This window comes from Pristiophorus japonicus, chromosome 6 (genome assembly GCF_044704955.1).
Source record: "Pristiophorus japonicus isolate sPriJap1 chromosome 6, sPriJap1.hap1, whole genome shotgun sequence".
Lineage (NCBI taxonomy): Eukaryota > Metazoa > Chordata > Chondrichthyes > Pristiophoridae > Pristiophorus > Pristiophorus japonicus.
In genome coordinates this window covers 223,261,465-223,278,281 of record NC_091982.1, presented here as the reverse complement: position 1 = coordinate 223,278,281, position 16,817 = coordinate 223,261,465, and the positions used below count along the sequence as shown (strand labels likewise).

The following is a 16,817-nucleotide window of genomic DNA, read 5'->3' as shown; positions in this document are numbered from 1 at the left end:
GAGAATTGCAATTTCTAAGATACTCCATTCTAAATCAGTTGCTCCAAAAAAAAAGGAGCAACTCAGGCCGAAACTTGGCCCCAAAGTAACTAAGCTATCACCTTTCTCGCTCCTTCTCACCATATCATGACTTGCAACTGATATTTGAAAAATGACAGTTCTCAAAAGTTTCTATTAAGTCCTCTATTCTCTGGCAACCAACACTAACATAACCAGCTGTACTTTCTTACAGGAAAGACATACAGCGTGCAAAGAATCTGGTAAATATATTAGCACCGGAAGCACGAGAGGTTGTTTCTGTAGATCAAACAAAGGAATTATTGTATTGATTAGTGCTAGTATAACCAGGCATCAAGACCAAATACATCTGATTAGACATCTAATTACAGTTGTTTTACAATGCACCAGGAAGTGACCTAAACTGCATTAATACCATTTGGGCCACCAGAACAGTTCAGATGTGGTTTCTGCTCCACTTTACTTTTTATGCAGCATCCTGCAATGCTTTCTTGCATTACACATAATCCTAGCCACCATATGTTGTGAAAAGCATGGAGCATACAATTAGCAGTCATATTTGGATATTTTCTGCAATTCATAAACTGGACTATTGTAACAGATACCAGAGTACTAAGACATGTTTTCTTCTAGCCTAACCTTACTACCTTAGCCAGACTGGTCATGTTATGTAAAGAAAGCTCGTACACTGAGCTAGCAGACAATTATTCAAAATTATTGGAAAACTCATACCATAAAGCATATTCTCTATAATTATATAATACACAATGACAGTAGTTTACAAGAAACCAAACAGCAAGAATACAGCAGTTTATGAAGAGCCTTGGATCAAATTTACATGAGGATTTTTCACTGCCATATCAACATTATCTTCAATCACCCTCTTTTTCATGGTGCTGTAACTTTTCAGTGAATACTTTCAACCAATCCTTGAAACTAAACAAAACAATGTTTGGAGTTGCAATTTTTCTTTACAGTCAACAGTAAAAATTACACCAGAGGTGACTGCCAGGAATGGAAAAGCCCCTTGTGATTTAAACAGTTTAAAAGCTAATTTTTTTTTAAACATGAGTCCAAGTATTTTCAAACTTAATGTTAGCAGAACTGAAATTAAAATGACTATCTCCCAAAATATTGACGGAATTCAGTCTCACTTGAACACAAAACCAATAGGAAAAAATGGAAGTTGTGTAGCTGGGGACTAAGATGCTCCTTAGATTTCAAGTACAATCATTCTACTTGCCTTTATACTCTTCCTGTCATCCTTCCCATTAAAGAAAAATCTTGAAATTTTGGGGCACTTTTGCCTCATCTTAACCTATACTTTACTGTGATGTTGTGGTGACTTTTCTGAAAGTTGTCACAGAAAGTCAATAGCATTTATTGCAGTACACACGTAAGTAGTAACTTCCTCAACCCATGTCTAGCACCATGCAGTGTTCACGCACTGTAATAAGAATCTAATGTTCCTCAAAACTAAATCCAGACAATTTGGGAATGGGGTTGTAGTTAACTTCAAAAAAGCACACTTTGTGCTTTGCGGCTGTGGCATTGAGAAGAACATGGAAATCAGAGGATGATTTGCACGACTATCTATTTGATGGCCCAAACACATTTTCTTGGTACCATGAATGGTGCGAAATTTGCTTGGGTAATTTTTTTTCTGTTAATGTGCCCATTTAGTAGTAGTTTAGAGTCAGTTTCAGACACTGTTTACATCCAACAGTTATCATGCAACAAATATTAGCCTTCCATAATACAAACCTTCATGCTCAAATTCAATGCTGCAGACTGTAAGGAGCCAAAAAAAAACTGCTCACTAATCTCATCTTTCAATTTAATGTGGAAGGGGAAAAATAGTGTTCTGCTGGTTGCTACTGGAAACATAGAATTTTACTTTAGTGCAGCCCAATAATTAGTACTGAAATAGTGGACTCAAAGACAGAGTGCTTGTATTTGAATTCCAGCCTCTGGTGTCCAAATCAGGTACTCTCTCTGTTGGTCCATCAGATGAGTTGCTACATGATGTTGAAGCAGAGTGTCAGATTCTTATTCCACATCATACCTTAGATTGGAGGCAATCCTTTCCTCAGCTTAAGGAAACTGCTGAGTAGCAGAGGCTGAAAGTGGAGACAAATATACACATTAGGTATTCTAGGCTGTTGACAGCTCATCTTCAGCATTCAAAATTGTAGTTTAATGAAAACTGAACTGCACTTTTCTCCAAACAAATCACATCATTAAAACTTGAAAATAAAAACGCCGAAACATTTGTATGTTTAATCAAAATTTATTTGTATCCTTGGGGCCAGCCAGATGTTGATGTTAAATGGCGTTTTCTAATGAGACAGGACGTGTTTAGCAAGATTTGCTATTGTAAAGCGGTCCTAGTTATTCAAAAACTGTGCTCACATCCTGCAGAAATATCTTTGGAGGGCAATGTTTACAAACACTTGAAGATTCCAGTGCAACAGCTTCATATAACCTATAATTGCAGCATCATTTGACTATATATGGCTTACAAACAACACAGCTTACAAATGTTCTAACCATACTCATGCTATATCTTAAATGTTCATATATTTGGCATCTTCCGAAAGTGACCTCATGCTTTAATTTTCAACCCCATTATAGTATGGATTGCACAGCACGTTATTACTCAGCAATGCATGGATTCCAATTCTCAATATGCTGACAGACTTGCAAAACAGCCAGTGCAGGAAATAAAAGCTTTCCGTTGAGTTACTCTATGCAGCTATCAAGTGGTGCATTAGTTACAGGAAAATAATCCCACAGGGTATTTCTAATGAAACAAAAACAACCATGTCTAGATACAGTGAGGATTGTACACGTATCCTTAACAAGTTTCTACTTGCATGAACAGAGATGGCTAAAACTGTATACATATTACCGCACCAGTGAATGCAGACCCGAAGTCATCAGGTGTAAAATGAAAGGTCGTATAGCTGAGACAAGTTCCAGCCAAGGCCTGAATTTTGTCAACTCCTCTCAGACATTGAAAAAAGCTACATTATTACTTTCCTGAAGTCGCAGTGGTCAAGGTGTTAAAATATTTTTGATAAGAGTTAAATGGATATTCAACTAATCCAATTCTGCCAGTCACTCCACAGGAATTTAAAATATTGACTAATATTTGTATGCTATGGCTAAGTTCACGTTAGTGAATCCCAATACAATATTTCTACAATCAGTAGTATAAAAAAAGGTCACTCCACTTAACATGCAATTGTGTGCGGAAAAAGTAAACTGAGTCCAGGTGGTCTTACAATTATTTTTTAAACTATTAAAAAAAAGTCATGTGGTCAGTTTATATTGACATGTAGGTTGTTAAGTGTGCAACATTTACAATATATTTCAATGCATCACCCCATCAGAAAACACAATAGCAAAGATGTTTTTGAAAATTACACTAATTTCCTTCAAATGTATTCTAACTTCTGAGTTTCACAAATGTAGAAACCTACTGCACTGGAATCTAAAAGCTCAAGTACATTTCAAGGCAAGATCCGAAAGTAATCAATTGGATTGAAAAGAAACAGCAATATATTTATTAGATACTACCACCTTGTTTGGTAAGTTTATATTAAGGACACATAAGCAAATAACTTTCTGCAGGCTTACTTAAACAACTTAAAAAATGTCCCAACTCTAGTAACTGAATGTGTAGGGCTCACTATTAGTGAACATAAATCCAGTTTTTTTGGGGGGGGGTTCCAGTTTATACATTAGCCTATCCTGATCATGGCAGCCCATTAGCAAATAGCTTAAATACAGAATTGGCTTTTGAATGCTGTTCTACTTCAAATATTAATCAGCAATTTCATGTGATCAGCAGAAATATTCAAATTACATACCAGCATTCATATGCAAAACTCATTAAGTAAATAGTTAGGCTAATACAATAACATTCCTCCGCTGTACAAATTAATTATTTTTAGAACTGAGCGGCCTAAGTTATGTACAAGGAACCAGCAAATCCCTCTAATGAAGTGCAGAGTTTCAATGCTAACTCAAACAGAAAATATGTTTAATTAAAATTAACATATCTAAAACATGTTTGAATGTGAATATGGTGTCAATTCTTGTAAATCAAATTGCCTGCAAAAATCTATAAACCAACGAAAGGTATGTACATTCTTTTTCCCCCAATAACAACCCTTTTCCAACAGATTAATTCTCCTCAAAGTTACTTAATACATTAAGAGGAACAATCACATCCCTAGAAAAAAAAACTTCTCACATCTACAATTCTTTGCCAGCAGTCTGAATTGTTTACAACTATGCAAAGAAATCCAGCTTGTAACACGACATTCTGCAATTATCGGAGGGGAGATGCAGCACTTCATCTTTCGCCTTGATGACCGATAAGTTTCCTTGTTTTTTTTTGTCACAGGTGGGACACACTATTCACTGGGAAACCTGTCTGCAAAGCACCAGGGAAAAACCTTTGCCACAATGCTGCAAGCTGGATTTCTCCATGGCAGTCATGTATAGCTTTGCACCCCAGGAGAATTCTGTCCAGTAATAAAATTCTCTCCCCACCCCACATTAGGGTCGCATTCGCTTTCAAACAATTTTGTGAGCAAATGCTAGTAAATGACTTCAGAAAACATACACCATAGAAAAATGTTCCCAACTAAATTAAAATCACAAATAATGCACCACGTTCGAAAGAAAAATCAATGGCATGGTGAGCCAGCATTTTAATCCTTATGACTATGGTGTATGTCTTTAAACGTCAGCACAGATCAAATCTATGACGAACTCACAGCACAGTTTGTAAATAGTGGATTAAAAACCAGGCATGCAACTTCAGTTTTACTGTTGTTATCCGTTCTTTAACAACCCATTCTAATTTCTAAATACCTGCTTACATAAACCGAGTTCCCCTTCACCTACGCTTAACCATAAGACAGTGTGTTTGCATTGTTTCAATGACAAAAATTAACTTCAGACAAAGTCCATGTTGTGCTCTAATGCGCAGGAAAGCAGCAGCTAAATTTCATCTTTGACTTCAAAACATAAAAAACAAATAAACCGTTCACTGGACAGCAGATTAGCAGTAATCCATAAGAATCGAATAAGGGTGCTTGATGTTCAATAATAGACAGCAGTCGCTTAAATTCTGTTCTGTTTTATAACAGAAGACAGCTTTAAGATTCCTGGGGTGCTGGTCTCTTTAGATCTCTGATCTGTTTGACCAAGTAAGTCTTCTCATCATTGAATTGTTCATCTTCGGTCCTGTCATTCTGGAACTTGCTGAGAAACTCGATGAGTTTGGTCTGGTTTTTCAGCAAGATATCCAGAATTGGCTGAGTCTTGTTGGGATTGGCCACAAACACCTAAAGAGAGAACACATATCATCTTTGCATGACCATTTCTTCAATAAGGACAATAGAAACAATATATGCATACACTGACACTTTTTTTTTTTAAAGCAAGTGAGCTTTAACACAATGTTAATGTAAACAATAACAATTTTATTTTTGCACCGCAACCAAAAAACACTGCTGAATTAGGAACACAAGCCTTAGAAAGTGCAAATGCCTCTCTTAATAATATTAGACATGCCTACAAACATTGCATAGTTCAAGAACTTAGTTCAATGCTAATGTAGAAACTAACTGGCCTACAAGTTGATGATTGACACCAAACATTCAGCCAATAAGGAAACCTGCTGATCTTGAACAGAATTGTATAATACAATGACATGACAGGCAATTTTTAGTCTAGCCCTCCCGCCAAGAAACCGATGGGATCAGGTGCAATACTGGTTTTACACCCTACCCAATTTTACTTTCCATTGAAGTAGATTGATCGCAGTTGCATTTTTAAAAGAGATCGTACAGTCATACAGCAAGGACACAAGTGGTGGGGCGGGCCTTCACAGCAGTGTTAACCTCATATCAAGTCTGTCATCTTTAGAAAACAGCAAGGCTTTTGAATTACTTGGAGAATTCTATTTGTTGCATGCCCCACTCAATAGATAACCCCTGCACTGCTAACCACAAGTAGATCTCCAAACATTTCTAGGTCATTAGATCAACCCAACAGATTGGATTTTGCCTGTTCCTGAGAAAACAAAATCCAGAGACTCAAAAGGAGTCAACAGTGATTATATACACTACATTTATGCACAAATCAGAATTGATTTAGGTTCAGCAAGGTTAGATTCTTGGCATCAAGCAAATAACTGAATTGGTATCATTGAGTTATTCAAATTTGGTGGAAATTCTAAACATTTGTGATTTTGGCAAGTCAAAATGCACAGGAATTCTGTAAATGGACTATTTCCCAAAATGCTGTGGATTAACACAAGAAGCAAAAGCATCTCCATGTGGATGGTTATGAAAGTCAATTTCTAAAAAGGTAACAGGATAGCATAAAACCCTTTTACTAACAGAACTTTTAAAATAGGCCTCTTTAACCCAGGCCGTTGGCAACCTAGGGCACCGATAAATTTATTTTCACAAAAACAACCCAATACAGATTTTACAAGTTATATTGGCTAAAAAGCAATGTCTGATTTATTTTGTGATAATGAATAACCCAACTTGCATTTACATGACATCTTTCACATCCTCAGCATGTCACATCGCATTTCACAGCCAATGAAGTACTTTCAAGTTACTGTTGCAATGTTGGCAAACGTGGCAGCCAATTTGTGCATAGCAAGCAGGTGGCTGAGGAACAGTGTTGGCCACGACATGGGAGAACTTCACTATTATTTTTCAAATCATTGTGTGGGATGTTATATGTCCACCTAAGCAGGCAGGCAAGACCTTGGTTTATTACCTCCTTGGAATGACAGCACCACTAACAGGGCAGCATTCCTTCAGTAATGCACAAAAATGTCAGCCAAGTTCATGTGTGCAAATCCTGGAGTGAGACTTTAATTCATGACCTTCTGACTCAGAGGCAAGAGCACTGCCACTGAGCAAAGCTCACACTTAGCCAAGTTATTACTGGGTGTTTTACTTTCCAACTTCCTGTACTCCAACCCCCTGCAGACAAATCACTTCTACCAATACCTTAAATACATGGAAGGCCTCAAACTGAATGTTGCGGCTTTTGTCTCGTAGAAGATTCATCATCAACTTCAAGTTCTCTGGTTTGCTGATGTACTTCGTCATAATGGTGAAATTATGTCTATCCAGTAGAAGCTCTCCAAGTAACTAAATAACAGTAAATATTTAAGATCAGTCATTTTAAATGATGACTAAATATTTTTTAAAAACCATAAAAGCAGAAAAGTAGAAAAGGCTTCAATGTGTACAACAGGTTACACCCTCCCTTTACAAAATAATTTCTGTAATCAGAGTTTATAAAACTGATCTGCCATATAAACACATTATTGCCTATCAAAAGAAATAAAATTTTCTTTTACTATCTTAAGTTTGGAAAGAATCAATCTTCAGCCGTGCTTAACTGAATCGCAGTGTATGCAAAACATTATACATATAAAATTCACCATTTTGTGATGTACAAAGTGAATAATAGGATAAGTTCAAACATAATGGGCAGACCAATTATTTCCACTGTATAATTGTGAATTTTTTTAAAATGGCATTTTCCCTCCAGTTGAATGCCATCTCTTGCCATTTGGCAAGCAGAAAGCCAGTTCAAGGTTCCATCATTGTGCTGAAGCAGAGTGCAGTTGCTTCCTCTAAACCCCTTTGTTCACGGTGTACAGAGCCTCCACATGAAATCTCACAATGACAACACAAGTACACTAGTAACTTGCAATGTGAAGGATGATGGGTAGAAACTTGGTGGGGGTGGGTTGGTTACCAAGGGACCACAAATGCATTGCATCAGGCCACTTCTAACTATGCTTAAATGAGATCTTTCATTCACTTTGTACTTGGGTTTACCTAGATTCTACTTCAATTTTCCCAAATTCAAAATTAATCTCATCCCCATTTTGTTGACTGCTTCCCAATGATGAGAACTGCTCCCAATGCTACTAAGTCAGCAACTGCTAGGTGTTGTCAAGAGAGTACCCTGGGTAGCTTTCCCACCCTGGAAAGATGTGCCTTATGAGATCAGGCACTCTTGCCGGCCAATTCTGTAGACTTCTCCCTCCCCTCCTTTTTCTTTAAATATAGAAAAATCATCACTTGCATTGCAGTGAACAGTTATGGTGGGTGGGTGAAACTTCTATACTATCTACTGCAAAAAACACCGAGCACTATTATATATACATTCTGTCTGAAGAGAACACAGGAACATTTGAACTGTACACTGTGGAGGACTGGTCGTTATTGGTCTGTTGCTCGTCATAGTGCCTTGATGTAATTAATTAAGATCAAACAAGGGTACTGACTTAGATGAACTTTCTGGTTGTGCATTAGCACCAACACATTAAATAAACTCATCGCTAAAATGCAGCTTTTGACGTTTCCAGGGAATTTAACCTGCCACCTTACAATTCTCATCATCATGGGTTAAAATCAGAAAGCACAACCCCAAATAGTTTAATTAGGTTCATGTCTACTACATTCAAATGGTACTAAAATATTATACAAACAAATGCCAGGATATGGCCTTCCTCATGCGAACTGAGACAGAGTCCCCATTTTAGTTCCTTGCATCGCCTGCTATTGAGAAATGTAGGTGTACAAGTCTTGGGATAAGGAATTCAATCCAACCCCGAGACCAAGTTAAAATTCTGGTCTTGGAGTTCTGGCTGTGATCATTTCAGAGCCTGAGTGGAATACACAATAGCTGTCCTACATATGCACACAAATCATAAACAAATATTTTCACTGTCTGTGCCCTTACACTTGCGGCATAAGTGTACATAGTACAAGATGTCTGCAGTAGTACATTTGACAACATTTTACATTATTGCATATCTTTTGAAGAAAAGTTACCAAAGTTATGCTCTAATATTTGAAACTTCAGAATTGAAATACCTTCAGTGACTGTCTTTTTGTGACATAGTTTTCTGAATGGAGCAACTTTTCATATTCGCTGAAGAACTGCAAGAAGAAAGTTAGACAATTAACTCATCCAGTTCTGCTTTGTAACTTCTAATGTTAAATTATAAACCTACTGTACAAAGCCATTTTGTGGAGCACACCTGAGACTTTTAAACAGCAAGAGATTTTTCATGAGTACATTTGTGCACTAGTTCACACGCTATCAAACTCCCAGATTTGGGGATTATAAAAACTTGCTTTAAATTGCAACATATGCAGCAAAATTGTTCCATAACTCAACTGTAAGTCAATTTTGATTTTTATAACTTGCACATTCTTGGGTAACTATTTAGTGAACATTATGGTCAAGATGTAGTGCCTCCAAGAATGAGCCTATTATGTATACAGCCTATGAAAACAGAATTGTCTTTGAAACTTTTGATAAATTTGCACTTTTACAAATGTTACGAGTGATATTATATAACACCTAGATTTACTTATTGCTTTTAATCACCAAAACCTTCAGTATACATTAGAGAGCCACACCTAACCATTGTATATCATGTTTGGACTGGCATTAATCCAATACTTTTGCTTACAAAGGGTTGAGTTTAACAGCTAAACTTGATGAAATGCTAGAAATGCAAGCTAAAAAGGTGTATATTATGGTAATCAGCACTAAAGCAGTAACAAATGGACATCATTGCAAATAATAAAATAAAATCAGCAGGTCTGCAAATTTTAAAATTTCCCAATTGCTCAGGAAAGTGAAGATCATGGAATACTATTGTGGAACAACAGTAACAAGCCAAAAGATTGTTAACACAAATCTCAAGTACTACCTCACAAGGAAAATAGAAACATAGAAAATAGGTGCAGGAGTAGGCCATTCGGCCCTTCGAGCCTGCACATTCATGGCTGAACATGCAACTTCAGTACCCCATTCCTGCTTTCTCGCCATACCCCTTGATCTCCCTAGTAGTAAGGACTACATCTAACTCCTTTTTGAATATATTTAGTGAATTGGCCTCAACAACTTTCTGTGGCAGAGAATTCCACAGGTTCACCACTCTCTGGGTGAAGAAGTTTCTCCTCATCTCGGTCCTAAATGGCTTACCCCTTATCCTTAGACTGTGACCCCTGGTTCTGGACTTCCCCAACATTAAGAACATAAGAACATAAGAATTAGGAACAGGAGTAGGCCATCTAGCCTGCTCCGCCATTCAACAAGATCATGGCTGATCTGGCCGTGAACTCAGCTCCACTTACCCTCCCGCTCCCCATGACCCTTAATTCACTTATTGGTTAAAAATCTATCTATCTGTGATTTGAATATATTCAATGAGCTAGCCTCAACTGCTTCCTTGGGCAGAGAATTCCACAGATTCACAACCCTCTGGGAGAAGAAATTCCTTCTCAACTCGGTGTTAAATTGGCTCCCCCGTAGTTTGAGGCTGTGCCCCCTAGTTCTAGTCTCCCCGACCAGTGGAAACAACCTCTCTGCCTCTATCCTGTCTATCCCTTTCATTATTTTAAATGTTTCTACAAGATCACCCCTCTTCCTTCTGAACTCCATCGAGTAAAGACCCAGTCTACTCAATCTATCATTATAAGGTAACCCCCTCATCTCCGGAATCAGCCTAGTGAATAGTCTTCTGTACCCCCTCCAAAGCTAGTATATCCTTCCTTAAGTAAGGTGACCAAAACTGCATGCAGTACTCCAGGTGCGACCTCACCAATACCCTATACAGTTGCAGCAGGACCTCCCTGCTTTTGTACTCCATCCCTCTCGCAATGAAGGCCAACATTCCATTCGCCTTCCTGATTACCTGCTGCACCTGCAAACTAACTTTTAGTGATTCATGCACAAGGACCCCCAGGTCCCTCTGCACCGCAGCATGCTGTAATTTCTCCCCATTTTCAAATATTCCCTTTTACTGTTTTTTTTCCCCCCAAGGTGGATGACCTCACATTTTCCGACATTGTATTCCATCTGCTAAACCTTAGCCCATTCGCTTAACCTATCTAAATCTCTCCGCAGCCTCTGTGTCCTCTACACAACCCGCTTTCCCACTAATCTTTGTGTCATCTGCAAATTTTGTTGCACTACACTCTGTCCCCTCTTCCAGGTCATCTATGTATATTGTAAACAGTTGTGGTCCCAGCGCCGATCCCTGCGGCACACCACTAACCACCGATTTCCAAAGGAAGAACAGATACAAAGAAGTGCCACTAGAGGGCACTCCTGTATAATAATTCACAACAGTGTTCTGTGTACTTGCTGTTTGAAATCAACTTTCCCCTCAGATAGCATTTATTTTAGAAAACCCAAGAATTTTTCTGTCTTTCAGGTTTAGTTTGCAATTTTCTTCAGCATTGTCAATTTTGTAGGAGGCTTTTATATAAATTAATGTTCAATCCTAGGAATTATGTATCTATAAATGAATACATGCATATCATTTAAGATAAATTATTGCAGAATTTGTTCATAATATAGGTTTATTCCACATTGTTCCGATACTTTGCAATCTCCCAATCTTACTTCATGTCACAATGCAGTATTGCAGATTATCACCAGTGATTGAAAATGTTTTCAATTGACATGTTTCCTTGCTTCTAAACTTTCAAACTCCTGCTACACGCAGCCATGCAGTCGCACGAGCAAGCGCACACACAATTAAGTGAATCATCCCTCTTGTCTGGGAATATAAATTTCACATTATCTCTTAAGTACCCTCAATTTGCTACATTATTCTATTCAGGATAATACAACCCTTCACAAAATTTAACTGAAACAACTGGAATTGAGGCAAAACATGATGCCATATTTAAATACCAGATGCTGCTCATAGAAATTAATATGGTTTGTAGAGGAAGGTCAGATAACCTATTCACATTATAGCTCCAATAGCTTTAACATCCTTTTAACATGGGTAACCTTACCTGGGGAATAATTAAATTCTGCCATAAAGTCGAGTAAGTTTAATAATTGTCTTTAGAATACTGCAACTTGCTTACCTTTGGTATAGTCTCATTCTTCAACTATCACTCATCTTCCATATGCAAATAGATATGCCATCATTCAAAATAGGATCAATGACAGGACATGTTCCTTTTGATTTTCCTCCTTACAGTAGTTATATGCCAATGTCATGTGATCACACCAAGCCTGGTTCTAGATTCACACTGCAGTTCTTTGACCAAGTGAGCATCCAGAAACAATGCCCACTTCAAAGCGTGCAATAATGAATGAAGATTAATCTTTTTAGCACTAGTGTAATTCATCCAATTCGTTGAATGTCCTCAAGATATCAGTTACCTTTTTTGCAATCTTCGCTCACTTAAGATCTACCCCTAATTTCAATGGCAGAAGGTTCTGGGTTCAAGTCTCACTCCAGGGACTCGAGCACAAAAACCTAGGTTGATCCTCAGTTCACCCGACAATGTGGAAAACTGCCCAGGTATATCTTGTGCACAAAAAGCAATACAAATCCAATCTGGCCAATTACCACCCTATCAGTCCACTCTCAATCATCAGCAAAGCGATGGAAGGTGTCATCAACAGTGCGATCAAGCAGCACTTACTCACCAATGTTCAGTTTGGGTTCTGACAGGGCCACTCGGCTCCAGACCTCATTACAACCTTGGTCCAAACATGGGCAAAAGAGCTGAATGCCAGGTGAGGAGAGAGTGACTGCCCTGGACATCAAGGCAGCATTTGACTGAGTGTGGCATCAAGGAGCACCAGTAAAATTGAAGTCAATGGGAATCCGGGGGGAGGGGGGGGGGCGAAAACTCTCCACTAACTGGAGTTATACCGAGCACAAAGGAAGATGGGTGTGGTGGTTGGAGGCCAATCAACTCAGCCCCAGGACATCGCTGCAGGAGTTCTCAGGCCAGTGTCCGAAGGACAACCATTTTCAGCTGCTTCATGAATGACTTTCCCTCCATCATAAGGCCAGAAGTGGGGATGTTTGCTGATGACTGCAGTGTTCAGTTCTAGTCGCAACTCCTTAGATAATGAGGCAGTCCATGACCATATAAAAACATAGAAAATAGGTGCAGGAGTAGGCCATTTGGCCCTTGAAGCCTGCACCACCATTCAATGAGTTCATGGCTGAACATGCAACTTCAGTACCACATTCCTGCTTTCTCTCCATACCCCTTGATCCCCTAGTAGTAAGGACTACATCCAACTCCTTTTTGAATATATTTAGTGAATTGGCTTCAACAACTTTCTGTGGTAGAGAATTCCACAGCTTCACCACTTTCTGGGTGAAGAAGTTTCTCCTCATCTCGGTCCTAAATGGCTTACCCCTTATCCTTCGACTGTGACCCCTGGTTCTGGACTTCCCCATCATCGGGAACATTCTTCCTGCATCTAACCTGTCTAAACCCGTCAGAATTTTAAACGTTTCTATGAGATCCCCTCTCATTCTTCTGAACACCAGTGAATACAAGCCCAGTTGATCCAGCCTTTCTTGATACGTCAGTCCCACCATCCCAGGAATCAGTCTGGTGAACCTTCGCTGCACTCTCTCAATAGCAAGAATGTCCTTCCTCAAGTTAGGAGACCAAAACTGAACACAATACTCCAGGCGTGGCCTCACAAAGGCCCTGTACAACTGTAGTAATACTTCCCTGCCCCTGTACTCAAATCCCTTCGCTATGAAGACCAACATGCCATTTGCTTTATTAGCCGCCTGCTGTACCTGCATGCCAACCTTCAATGACTGATGTACCATGACACCCAGGTCTCGTTGCACCTCCCCTTTTCCTAATCTGTCACCATTCAGATAATAGTTTCTCTGTTTTTAAACCATCAAAGTGGATAATCTCACATTTATCCACATTATACTGCATCTGCCCACTCAACTAACCTATCCCAGTCACTCTGCAGCCTCATAGCATCCTCCTCGCAGCTCACACTGCCACGCAACTTAGTGTCATCCGCAAATTTGGAGATACTACACTTAATCCCCTCGTCTAAATCATTAATTTACAATGTAAACAGCTGGGGCCCCAGCATAGAACCTTGCGGTACCCCACTAGTCACTGCCTACCATTCTGAAAAGTACCCATTTACTCCTACTCTTTGCTTCCTGTCTGCCAATCAGTTCTCAATCCACGTCAGCACATTATCCCCAATCCCATGTGCTTTAACTTTGCACATTAATCTCTTGTGTGCGATCTTGTCGAAAGCCTTCTGAAAGTCCAAATACACCACATCAACTGGTTCTCCCTTGTCCACTCTACTGGAAACATCCTCAAAAAATTCCAGATTTGTCAAGCATGATTTCCCTTTCATAAATCCATGCTGACTTGGACCTATCATGTCACCTCTTTCCAAATGCGCTGCTATGACATCCTTAATAATTGATTCCATCATTTTACCCACTACCAATGTCAGACTATAATTCCCTGTTTTCTCTCTCCCTCCTTTTTCAAAAAGTGGGGTGACATTGGCTATCCTGCACTCCATAGGAACTGATCCAGAATCTATGGAATGTTGGAAAATGACTGTCAATGCATCTGCTATTTCCAAGGCCACCTCATTAAGTACTCTGGGATGCAGACCATCAGGTCCTGGGGATTTATCTGTCTTCAATCCCATCAATTTCCCCAACACAATTTCCCGACTAATAAGGATTTCCCTCAGTTCCTCCTTCTTACTGGACCCTCTGACCCCTTTTATATCCGGAAGGTTGTTTGTGTCCTCCTTAGTGAATACCGAACCAAAGTACTTGTTCAATTGGTCTGCCATTTCTTTGTTCCCAGTTATGACTTCCCCTGATTCTGACTGCAGGGGACCTACGTTTGTCTTTACTAACCTTTATAGAAGCTTTTGCAGTCTGTCTTAACGTTCCCTGCAAGCTTCCTCTCGTACTCTATTTTCCCTGCCCTAATCAAACCCTTTATCCTCCTCTGCTGAGTTCTAAATTTCTCCCAGTCCCCAGGTTCGCTGCTATTTCTGGCCAATTCGTATGCCACTTCCTTGGCTTTAATACTATCCCTGATTTCCCTTGATAACCACAGTTGAGCCACCTTCCCTTTTTTATTTTTACGCCAGACAGGGGTGTACAATTGTTGTAGTTCATCCATGCGGTCTCTAAATGTCTGCCATTGCCCATCCACTGTCAACCCCTTAAGTATCATTCGCCAATCTATTCTAGCCAATTCACGTCTCATACCTTCAAAGTTACCCTTCTTTAAGTTCTGGACCATGGTCTCTGAATTAACTTTCATTCTCTATCCAAATGTAGAATTCCACCATATTATGGTCACTCTTCCCCCCCAAGGGGCCTTGCACAACGAGATTGCTAATTAATCCTCTCTCATTACACAACACCCAGTCTAAGATGGCCTCCCCCCTAGTTGGTTCCTCGACATATTGGTCTGGAAAACCATCCCTTATGCACTCCAGGAAATCCTCCTCCACCGTATTGCTTCCAGTTTGGTTAGCCCAATCTATATGCATATTAAAGTCACCCATGATAACTGCTGCACCTTTATTGCATGCACCCCTAATTTCCTGTTTGATGCCCTCCCCAACATCACTACTACTGTTTGGAGGTCTGGACACAACTCCCACTAACGTTTTTTGCCCTTTGGTGTTCTGCAGCTCTACCCATATAGATTTCACATCATCCAAGCTAATATCCTTCCTAACTATTGCATTAATCTCCTCTTTAACCAGCAATGCTACCCCACCTCCTTTTCCTTTTATTCTATCCTTCCTGAATGTTGAATACTCATGAATGTTGAATTCCCAGCCCTGATCATTCTGGAGCCACGTCTCTGTAATCCCAATCACATCATATCTGCTAACATCTATTTGCAGAGTTAATTCAGCCACCTTATTACGAATACTCCTTGCATTAAGACACAAAGCCTTCAGGCTTTTTTTTTTTAACACCCTTTGTCCTTTTAGAATTATGATGCAGTGTGGCCCTTTTTGTTTACTCGGCCTTCCACTGTTGTTTTTTTTTACCTTTCTACCATCCGTTTCTGACTCCATATTACTTCGCCCTGTCTCGCTGATTAGGTTCCCATCCCCCTGCCATATTAGTTTAAACATTCCCGAACTGCATTAGCAAATGTTACCCCCAGGACATCAGTTCCAGTCCTGCCCAAGTGCAGACCGTCCCTTTTGTACAGGTCCCACTTCCCCCAGAACTGGTTCCAATGTCCCAGGAATTTGAATCCCTCCCTCTTGCACCACTGCTCAAGCCACGTATTTATTCTAACTATCCTGCTCCCTCTACTCTGATTAGCACGTGGCACTGGTAGCAATCCAGAGATTACTACCTTTGAGGTCCTACTTTTTAATCTAACTCCTAGCTCTCTAAATTCAGCTTGTAGGACCTCTTCCCACTTCTTACCTATATCGTTGGTACCTACACGTACCACGACAACTGGCTGTTCACTCTCCCTCTCCAGAATGCTCTGCAGCCGCTCAGAGACATCCTTGACCCTTGTACCAGGGAGGCAACATACCATCCTGGAGCCTCTTTCAATAGAGTCCCCTATCACTATAGCTCTCCCACACTTTTTCCCGCCCTTCTGTGGAGCAAGACCTCGACAACATTCATCTTGGGCTGATGTGTGATGCAAATGTTACTTGCCACCTAAGTGCCTGGCAATGACCACCTCAACAAAAGAAAGTCCAACCACCTTGCCTTCACACTACCATCGTCAAATCCCCTTTCAACATCCTGGGGGTCGCCATTAACCACAAATTTAACTGGACCAACTACATAACTACTGGCTACAAGAGGTCAGAAGCTGGGTACTCTGCAGTGAGTGTCTCAGCTCCTGACTCCCCAAAGCTTTTCCACCATCTACAAGGCACAA

General features: G+C 39.7%; 1 protein-coding gene across 1 annotated transcript in view; it reads right to left on the bottom strand.

Annotated features, from left to right (window-relative positions):
* Nucleotides 1–2,288: 2,288 nt before the first annotated feature.
* cab39 (calcium binding protein 39) overlaps nt 2,289–16,817 on the bottom strand; it is a 148,305-nt gene continuing 133,776 nt past the window's right edge. Inside the window, exons 7-9 of the mRNA XM_070883628.1 lie at nt 8,958–9,023; nt 7,071–7,214; nt 2,289–5,381 (exon numbers count right to left, since the gene is read on the bottom strand). Coding sequence (XP_070739729.1) covers nt 5,193–5,381; nt 7,071–7,214; nt 8,958–9,023 — 399 coding nt within the window. The 3' untranslated portion in view covers nt 2,289–5,192. The remainder of the gene's footprint in view (nt 5,382–7,070; nt 7,215–8,957; nt 9,024–16,817) is intronic.